This window comes from Oryctolagus cuniculus, chromosome 6 (genome assembly GCF_964237555.1).
Source record: "Oryctolagus cuniculus chromosome 6, mOryCun1.1, whole genome shotgun sequence".
Lineage (NCBI taxonomy): Eukaryota > Metazoa > Chordata > Mammalia > Lagomorpha > Leporidae > Oryctolagus > Oryctolagus cuniculus.
The window spans coordinates 154,919,276-154,930,337 of NC_091437.1; the positions used below are offsets into that span (position 1 = coordinate 154,919,276).

At 38.7% G+C, this 11,062-nt stretch overlaps 1 protein-coding gene across 1 annotated transcript; it reads left to right on the forward strand.

Annotated features, from left to right (window-relative positions):
- Positions 1-8,047: 8,047 nt before the first annotated feature.
- LOC100358336 (actin-related protein 3) lies at positions 8,048-10,170 on the forward strand. The gene is made up of 2 exons (XM_051844022.2): positions 8,048-8,355; positions 8,498-10,170. The coding sequence occupies exons 1-2, from the start codon at positions 8,294-8,296 to the stop codon at positions 9,708-9,710; spliced, it is 1,275 nt and encodes a 424-aa protein (XP_051699982.1). The 5' UTR covers positions 8,048-8,293; the 3' UTR covers positions 9,711-10,170.
- Positions 10,171-11,062: the final 892 nt, after the last annotated feature.

Sequence of the window (11,062 nt, forward strand, 5' to 3'; positions counted from 1 at the left end):
TTTCCACCCTACTGTGTTCCTTAGGAGGCTAGCTTTGTTTATATAGACTGTATCTAGACAATCTTATTAACTAACATTGAGCTTCCAATGGCTTTGGACATTTGCAGACAGTGACTAAGAGATAGGGAAGGCTGTAAAACAGGAAGATCATGCTACTCATCCTTGTAGCTCTCTGCTAGTTCATGATGGGCCTCCTTAGACCCTCTTCCAGTGGTCAAGCCACAGTCTTTCTGATCAGCATGAGTGAAAAAAACAAAATAAAGCAAGTGAAAAAGGAAAAAGAGAGACAGACAGACAGACAGACAAAAGTACGCAGTTACTTGCTAAGTAGCATATTTATAGAATAATAATGTGCTATATGATTTTTAAGAATGATGCATGTTTATCAAAGTATATTGAGACGACTGGGAATCCAAATGCAGAAAAATAAAGCTGGGCCATACCATACACCATATATAAAAATGAACTCAAAATGGCAAAAGACCTAAATTTTGGAAGCTAAAACTATAATACTTTTAGATGAAAAATCTGGAGGAAGTCTTTGTGATCTTGAATTAGAAAATATATAAGCAACTAAAAAAGTATTAATTTGGCTTCATCATAAGTAACAACTTTGTAGACCATCAAGAAAGTGAAAACACAAGCCACAGAAGGAGAGAAAATACTAACAAGGCATAATTCTGATAAAAAATTTATATCTAGAATATAAAATAACTGTTAAATTTAGTCCATTTTTACTTGCTTAAAGTTACATTCTCTTCCTTCTATGAGAACAATCTCAAAATAGGCAAAAAATTTGAAGAGGCACTTCTTCAAAGATAAAAAATATCTTCATAAGTAAGTACACGAAAATATGGACATTATTCATGAGGGAAATATAAATCAAAACCACAGCTAAATACTACTTCACATCTACTGTGATAACCATAATATAAACACACACACACACACACACACACACAAGTGTTGGGAAGGGCCTGGACAAACTGGAACTCTCATATTCTTTCTGGTGGGGATATAACAGCCACCAGAGAAAACAATTGGTAGGTCCCCAAAAAGATAAACATATAGTTACCATCTGACCCAGAAATTCCACTCCTAGGCCTTCCTCCAAAATGAAAACATACTTCCACAGAAAAATTGTACTTCAAGGCTCACAACAGCAATATTCATAATAGCTAGAAATAGAAAGAACCAAAATGTCTGCCAATAGATGAATCAATGAACAAATGGTGGCATATGCATTAACAGAATATTATTTAGCCACAAAAATGAAGAAAGTGTTGATACCTACTACAATTTGCATAAGTCTTGAAAACACTCTGTTGTGTGGAAGAAGCCAGTCAAATAGACTACATGTTGCATGGACTCATTTATATGGCACGCGAAGGAGAGGCAACTCCAGAAAGACAGAAAGTAAATTAGTGGTTGCCAGAGTCTGGAAAAGGGAAGAATGAAAAATGAATGCTAATGGGTATTGGGCTTCTTTATGGGGTCATAAAACTATTCTGAAATTTAGTAGTACTGATAGTTGCATAATTCTACCAATATAAATATCAAGCAGTGAAATACATACTTTTAAAAGGATAAATTTTATTATTATGAATTATGTCTCAATCTGTCTATGTCTTCTGTCTCTCAACAAATAAAGATGTTCATGGGTTCAAAGACTCAATACCATTAAAATGTCCATGTTATGCAAGCAAATTTTCATCCCTAACACAATAACAATGACTTTTTTTTTTACAGAACTAGACAAACAGTAATAAAATTTGTATGAAAGAACAGAATTGCCTGAATAGCCAAAGAAATCTTAAGCAAAATGAGCAAAGCAGGAAGCATTATACTTCTTGACATTAAAATATATGACAAAACTAAAAATAACTGGTATCAGCATAATAATAGATACATAGACTAATGAAATGGAGGAGAGATCCTAGAAGACCATCTACTCATCTACAACAACTGATCATTGACAACAACACTAGGAACACATTGGAGAAAGGACGGTCTTTTCAAAAAAATGGTGCTGGGGAAAATTACATAAATACACATAGAAGAATGAAATTACTATCCTATCTCTCCATGTACAAAAGTTAACTCAAAGTGATTTTAAGAACCTAAGTGTAAAATATTAAACTACTGAATAAAACAGCAGAAATGCTTTAGGATATCGCAATGAGCAAGGATATTTTAGATTAGGCCCCAAAAGTACAAGAAGTAAAACCAAAACATACAAATGGAATTTCTTCCAAATAAAAAATTTCTGCACAGAAAATGAAACTATCGATAGATGTAAGAGACACTTTCTTGTTTTTAAATTTTGAGGTAATGTATTTTAAATTTACATCACAATAAAAAGGCTTACTACTTCGCCAATTAAGAAAATTAAGAAGTTCAACAAGTAAAAAGCAAAAAAAAAAAAAACCTAAATTAATGGGAATATAGATGAGAATATAGATGATGGCCATAAAAAACAATTGAATGGAAAAATAACCATTTTACTGATCTTTTATTTTTATTTTTAATTTTTTTGACAGCCAGAGTTAGACAGTGAAAGAGAGAGAGAGACAGAGAGAAAGGTCTTCCTTTTGCCGTTGGTTCACCCCCCCAAGTGGCTGCCACAGCCGGCGCATTGCAGCTTGTGCACTGCGCCTATCCGAAGCCAGGATCCAGGTGCTTCCTCCTGGTCTCCAATGCAGGTGCAGGGCCCAAGCACTTGGGCCATCCTCCACTGCCTTCCTGGGCCACAGCAGAGAGCTGGACTGTAAGAGGAGCAACTGGAACAGAATCTGGTGCCCCAACCAGAACTAGAACCCAGGGTGCCAGTGCCTCAGGCAGAGGATTAGCCCAGTGTCGCTCCCCCACTCGCGGAGGAACGACACCAGACCCTACGCTGTTCTCTTTGCCCGGCCCTTCCCAGGTTTGCTGCTGCTCCCCCACTCGTGGAGGAACGACACTGTCCCGGGTTAGCTGCCGGCCCCCCTGCCTCCATGGAGGGGCGGCACCCCCGCCGCTTTCCCTGCTTCCGCGGAGGAGCAGCACACCGCCGGCCAGCTCTCTCAGGGGTTGCTCAGGGGTTGCTCAGATGTTCCTGGTGCATGTTGTCTCTCTCCTCCTTTATAGTCCTCTTCCACCAATCCCAACTCTGCTGCCCACACGCCGAGCACGCTGCTCTCCTCCAATCAGGAGCAGGATCAGCTTCTGCAGCTTGTTAGTTGAATTGGTGAGGCAGCTGTGTGGAAGTTGTTTGCTGTCTCTCAGCGCCATATTGTGGGAGATCAGATGCACAGAATTAGTCTCAGCAGTTCCAGTAATTTAGTCTAGTCTCAGTTGCTCCCCACAGCCCGGTGAGCTGCAGCGCTGGCCTCATTTTACTGATCTTTCATATTATTTTTTATTTCAATTTTGTTTACTTCTCTAATTTCAATTATTTCTTTCCTCCTACTAATTTTGGGTTTGGTTTGTTCTTATTTTTCTAAGACCCTTCCACTTTGACTACGACCTTGTCTAAATATGATCAAAGGCAGTGAACTCAAAAGGCATCCATAGCCTTGGCGACTCATGACAAGAGCCTAGGGTGATTACTGATGCCATAAACAAGAGTGTCAATTTGTTAAGTCAACAACAGGAGTCACTGTGCACTTACTCCTCATGTAGGATTTCTGTCTTTAATGTGCTGTACATTGTGATTTAACGCTATAACTAGTACTCAAACAGTATTTTTCACTTTGTGTTTCTGTGTGAGTGCAAACTGTTGAAATCTTTACTTAATATATGCTATGTTGATCTTCTGTATATAAAGAGCATCGAAAATGAATCTTGATGTGAATGGAAGGGGAGAGGGAGTGGGAAAGGGGAGGGTTGCGGGTGGGAGGGACGTTATGAGGGGAAGCCATTGTAATCCATAAGCTATACTTTGGAAATTTATATTCATTAAATAAAAGTTAAAAAAAAAAGACCCTGAGATGCATTGTTAGATCACCTATGTGTTGCCTCTCCAATTTCTTGATGTAGGCACTAATTGCTATAAACATTCTTTTTTTTTTTACTTTTATTTAATGAATATAGATTTCCAAATAAACATTCTTCTTAAAAATGTTTTTTCTCTATCCCATAATTTTTGATATGTTGTATTGTTATCTTCATTCACTTACAGGAATTTTTTGGTTTCCTCTTTGATTTCTACTATAAACTTGAGCATGTTATTCAGTCTCATAGTGTTTGCATATTTTCTAGAGTTTCTTGTGTTGTTAATTTCCAGCTTCATTCCATTGTGATCAGAAAAGATATATGGTATGATTTTGATTTTTTAATTTGTTGAGACTTGTTTTATGATCTATCCTAGATCATGATCCATGCAATGATGAAAAGAGTATGTATTCTGCAGCTATGTGATGCAATGTTCTTTAGATATCAAGTAGTTCCATTTGGCCCATATGTAGATTATTATTTGTTGTTTTTTTGTCTACTTGATCTGTCTGTCCACTGATGAAACTGGGATGCTGAAGTCCCCCATTATTATTGTATTGGAACACATGTCTCCTGAGACCCATTAGCATTTGTTTGAAATAGCTGTGTGCCCTCACATTGGGTGTATGTTGAATTGATCTCTTGATCATTACATAATGCTCTTCTTTGTCCATTTTAACAGTTTTTGTCTGACAGTCTATTTTGTCTGATATTAAGGTGTCTACTCCTGCTCATTTTTTACTTCCATTTACATGGAATATCTTTTTCCAACCTTTCGCTTTCAGTCTGTGCATCTTTTTGGTGATGTGTTTCTTGTAGGCAGCATATAGATGGGTCTTGTTTTTTAATCCATTCAGCCAGTCTTTATCTTTTAATTCAAGAGTTTAGTCCACTTGCATTCAAGGTTATTACTGATGAGTTATAACTTGGTCCTGCCATTTTTCTACAAATATTTCTATTGTTTGTTTTGGATCTACTTTGTACTTTTACTAGGAGGTGTTTTGCTTTCACATTCTTTCATGATGCTGTTTCTGAGTGTACCACATTCTTAAGTACTATTTGTAAGGCTGCCTTGTGGTGACAAATTCTTTCAATTTCCGGCATTTTTTTTTGCAATTTTTTATTTCACCTTCATTTATAAATGAGAGCTTGACATGGCATAGTATTTAGGTTTGACAGTTTTGTTGTTTTGTTTTGTTTTTTAGGACTTGAACTATATTTCTTCATTCTCTCCTAGCTTGTAGGGTTTCTGATGAGAACTCTGTTGTAAATCTGTTTGCAGTTCTTTGAAGGTAATCTGGCAATTCTCCTTTGCACATTTTAGGATCTTTTCTTTTTGTCTCACTTTTGTAAGTTTGACTACAAGGTGTTGTAGTAAAGATCTTTTCTGATAATGCCAATTTTGGGGTTCTTTGCATTTCCTTTACTTGGATATCTATACATTTCTACAAACTAGGGAAATTTTCTGCTATTATTTCACTGAATAAGTCTTTTAAGCCATTTTTCTATTTCATTCCTTCAAGAATTCCGAAGATACATATATTTGGTCATTTGATGGTATCCCATAGATCTTGAACACTATTTTCAGCTTCTCTAATTTTTTCTTCCTTTATTGTCTCACTGAGACATTTCAAAAGACTTTTTTCTATCTCAGATATTCTTTCTTCTGCCTCACTGAGTTGGTCATTAAGGCTTTCTACTATATTTCATTTGACATATTGAATTCTTCATTTCCAGTAATTCAGTTTGATTTTTTTGAATATCTCTGTCTCCCAGCAGTATTTCTTGTCCATGTCATGTATGGATTTCTTTAACTCATGTAATTGCCTCCCTGTGTTTTTGAGTAATCTTAGAATCATTCTTTTGAATTCCTTTTCAGGCATTTCATCAGTGTCCTCATCTTCAAAGACAAATATTGCATAACTATTGTGTTCCTTTTGGAGAGTCAAACTCTCTTCCTTATTCATGTCTCTTATATTTCTACATTTATTTTTACAAATCTGGAGAACCACTTGTTGGTATCTCCTCTTAAGTTTTTGTTCTCAGAAATGTGTCTCTATGGCCTACTTGAATGCCATAAATTGGATATCCAGAGGTGTCTGCTGGGTGGGGCCGGGGAGCTCTGGCTATCATTTGTGGGTGGGGCAAGAGTACAGAGTAACACCCAAGTTGGGCATGGTAGATCCCTGTCTCGGTATCAGAGAGAGGCTGATTGCACTGGCAGGCTTGTTCACAGTGTCCTCCCTTCTCTGTGCCAAAGTAAACCAAGTGCCTAGAGAGATTCACAGTACCTATGTACCCCAACCACTCAGGTACACAAATGACATAATAAATCTATGTGTTCCATAGTGTGAACCTGGAATCCCCAGTGATGGCCCTCCCCAGCACTCAGGAAGTTCCAAGTTTCTGGAATCAGACCCAGTGATTGTCCAAGGACCTGGCCATACCCCACGTCCTTCTCTGTTTTCCAGCCTATCACACAGTCACAGGGTGCAGGGGATCCACTCTCTGCCCTGAGAGCCTCCCTATCCCTGGAGCCAGCCACCTGTCCCACAGAGGTTGATCGGTGCTCTGCTTTGGCAAGTTCATGTATTTACTCAGTTTTCTTTTGATACATTGATTTTTCCTATTGAATTGTAAGTATACTTTACATATGCAGAATGCTATTTTCCTGACATATGTTACTATTTACCATCTGTCTTTAAGTAGCATGATATGTAAAAATTCTATTTCAGTATTCACAATATATATTGTTTTCTTTACATTCTCAGCCCAATACCAGAGTTGTAAATATATGTACATTTACTTTTTGCTACACTATAAAGAGAATCTGCAGATGATAAACATTTTCTTTTAAATATTTATTTATTTATTCATTCATTCTGAAAGAGTTACTGAGAGTGAGAGGGAGATAGAGAGACAGAGAGAGAGATATCAATCTGTTAGTTAGTTCCCCACAGGGCCACAATGGCCAGCACTTGGCCAGGTCAAAGCTAGGAGCTTCATCTGGATGTCCCACATGGGTGTCAGGGGCCCAAACACTCGGATAAGTGGAGCTGGATAAGAAATAGTCATCTGCAACATGAACTAGTGCCCATGTGAGATGGCAGCACTGCAGGTGGCAGCTTTACCTGCTACACCACAATGCCAGCTCCCTTTTGTTAAATTTTATCATTTCATTATCTTTGCTTAAACATTTGACATACATAAAATTTATTTTAGTGCAGGATGGAGTTAATTAAGAACATTTTGATTTCATGTAGGCCAATGTTGTGGCACAACAGGTTAAGCCACTCTTGCAAAATCAGTATCCCATACTGGAGTCCTGAGTTCAAGTGCTTACTGCTCTGCTTCCCACCCAGCTTCCTGGTAATGAGCCTCAGAAGGTGGCAGAAGATGACCTGAGTACTTGGGCTCCTACCACTCGTGTGGGATAGAGTTTTCGGCTCCTGCCTTTAGCCAGGCCCATCCCTGGCTATTGTGACATTTGAGGATTGAAACAGTGGGTGGAAGTAGTCTCTCTCAGTATCTCACTCTTTGTCACTCTTTCATTCAAATAAATAAATAACAATACTTTTTTTAAATTTAAAAGAAATATTCATTTTTAAATATTTAGTAAAACAAAGGACACAACTACTATACAATATTGACACTTGTTATGATTTTGCTTATAAAGAAAGAACCCCTTCCCTCTGAAATATGTCCCAAATGCTGTCTCAGAAAATTCTCTATAGGCCTTGCACATATCCCCAATGAAATATGGTCTTCTTAATTTTTACTTGTTGAACTCCATTTAGTTGAGCATTAAGCCTTTGACTACCATGTAAATTAAAAATCTGCTATCTCAAAAATTAAAAAAGAAAGGAAGGGAGAGTGGGAGGAACAAATGGAAGGAGTGATGAAGAGAATATCAAATATTCTTAGAACTGTATCTATGAGCTACATTGAGTCTACTCTTGGTAATAAAATTACATTTAGGGGCGTCGGCACCGGCAGCCATCTTGGCTTCCGGGGAAAGGCGGCGTGAGGGGGAGAAGTTGTAGGGTGGGGGCAGGAGTGAGGAGGAGGGAAGAGAGAGGGGGAGGAGGCCGCGGCGGGGCAGGGCGGGGACTGCCTGGCTGCCTGGGTTGCGGAAGTGGTAGCCGCTGACCGAGCCTGCTGCTTTCTTGCTACTGCTTCGGCTTGCCAGCTTCCCCCCCAGACGGAGAGGGCGGCCCGGCTGTGGATGGTCAGATAGTTCCCATCTTCTGCCGCCAATCCCTGGCCCCAAGCAGCACGGAGCAGACGGCGGCGGCAGCGGCAGCAGCAGGCGAGGAGGAAGATGGCGGGACGGCTGCCGGCCTGTGTGGTGGACTGTGGCACGGGATTTATTTATTTGAAAGAGTTAGAAGGAGAGAGAGAGAGAGAGAAATCTTCCGTCTGCTAGTTCACTCCCCGAATGGCCACAATGACTGGGGCTGGGCCACACCAAAGCCAGGAAGCAGGAGCTTTTTGCAGGTCTGCCACATGGGTGGCAGGGACCCAGGTATACAAAACTAGGATATGCTGGAAATACAGAACCACAGTTTATCATCCCTTCCTGTATTGCTATTAAGGAGTCAGCAAAAGTGGGTGATCAAGCTCAAAGGAGGGTGATGAAAGGTGTTGATGACCTAGACTTCTTCATTGGTGATGAAGCAATAGAAAAACCTACATATGCAACAAAGTGGCCAATTCGCCATGGTATAGTTGAAGATTGGGATTTGATGGAAAGGTTTATGGAACAAGTGATCTTTAAATATTTAAGGGCAGAACCTGAAGACCATTATTTTCTTTTGACTGAACCTCCACTGAATACTCCAGAAAACAGGGAATATACTGCTGAAATAATGTTTGAGTCTTTCAATGTTCCAGGCTTGTACATTGCTGTACAGGCTGTTCTTGCCTTAGCGGCATCCTGGACCTCAAGACAAGTAGGAGAACGGACATTGACTGGTACGGTAATAGACAGTGGAGATGGTGTCACTCATGTCATTCCTGTGGCTGAAGGGTATGTGATTGGCAGCTGTATTAAACACATTCCAATCGCAGGACGAGATATAACATACTTTATTCAGCAACTGCTGAGAGACCGAGAAGTAGGAATCCCTTCAGAACAATCCCTGGAAACTGCTAAGGCAGTAAAGGAGAGCTATAGTTATGTCTGCCCAGATTTAGTAAAGGAATTTAACAAGTATGACACAGATGGGTCAAAGTGGATTAAGCAGTATACTGGAATCAATGCTATCTCTAAGAAAGAATTTTCCATTGATGTTGGTTATGAGAGATTCCTGGGACCTGAAATCTTTTTTCATCCAGAGTTTGCTAATCCAGACTTTACGCAGCCTATCTCAGAAGTTGTAGATGAAGTAATTCAGAATTGTTCTATTGATGTTAGACGTCCTCTCTACAAGAATATTGTCCTCTCTGGAGGTTCAACCATGTTCAGGGACTTTGGACGTCGTTTGCAAAGAGATTTGAAAAGAACTGTAGATGCCAGGCTGAAGTTGAGTGAAGAATTGAGTGGCGGTAGATTGAAGCCAAAACCTATCGACGTACAAGTTATTACACACCACATGCAACGATATGCAGTTTGGTTTGGAGGATCGATGCTGGCTTCTACACCTGAGTTCTACCAAGTATGCCATACCAAAAAGGATTATGAAGAAATTGGACCTAGCATTTGTCGTCACAATCCAGTGTTTGGAGTCATGTCGTAAAATTGACTTCATAGTTCTTGGGGTTAGGGAGGTGGAGAAGAGATATTCTTTCTGATTACCTGTTTTGTCTGGATGGCTGATTTTGAGGTTTTAAACCTGACTTGAAATAGTTAAGACCAAACATGATTATACAGGAATATTTTAATAAGTGTATCAACATGCACATGTAGAAGAGAGCCAAAATGATTAAGTGTTTTTCTTTAGATTGAATATTTGAATCTTACGTGTAACAAAAGAAGTGGGTTTTAGTTCTTTCTGTGCCCTGATATTTTGTATATTATTGAATTATCCAAGATTTGATGGGATTTATCGGTATGTAGATAGCTCTATAATGCTTGAATTGTACACTTCTAAATGTACAATGCAAGAGCTTGTTTATATTTCATACTTTTTATACTTTGAGGAAAAAAGTCAAAGAAAAACTGTAGTATTTGAGGAAAAAAGTGACCAAGTAAAGGATAAATTTAAAAAATAACCTCATGAGACTTGGTGTACACACTCATGGGATTCCAGTTATTACAAATTGCTCCCCTCTCCTTATCCCTTCCCTCCCTACCAGTGGTTTTCTTTGCAAGTGCTTTTGGAACTAAGAAGCTGTATCTTGGATTAACTGATGCCTGCTAGTGCTTTCTGATACTTGCATTCTGTTTCTTGCTTAAAAGAAAGTAAAGACAAGACTGTTGGACCAGTAAAAAAAAAAAATTACATTTAAGAAGAAAAGAGAAAAGAAGAAAAGAAAAAGAATATTGTTGTCCACGTGAATATCAGATAATTAAGAGAAAAGAAAACATGTGATTCTTTCAGGAAATTTCCAAATTATCAGGGAGATAATAAAAATATAAAGTAGTGTCTTATGGCAATTATGGTCACTGTGAAATATTAATGATGCAAAATGTATGCAACAACTTTTAGGAAGAGAATTTCCAGAGAATGAATAGCATGAGGTGAAACAGAAAGGAGAAAAAAGGACCCACTGGAGAGAATTGCAGGGGCAGTGGTAGGATGGAGTAGCAGCAACAAGGAGATTAAACCAAGTTGAATAGGACTAGAAAAAAAATTAACAAAGGGAAGTATCACCCTGATGGTGAGCAGGGCTTCTTGTTAATAATCTTTGCCAATTTGCAACTGAATCTGACCTTGCTTAAATAGACTGTTAGTGAAAGATTATTCTAAACTAGGGAAAACAGAGAGTAAAGTTTGAACTCAGTGCCAACAATTTATAAACTTTATTTCTGCTTTCATTTGATCATTCATTCATCAATACCACCAGATTTGTAGCCCCTAAACATATTTTATTCATTCATTCCCAAATATATTCTGAGTCTTTATGAAGTGCCAAGCACTTTGCAATG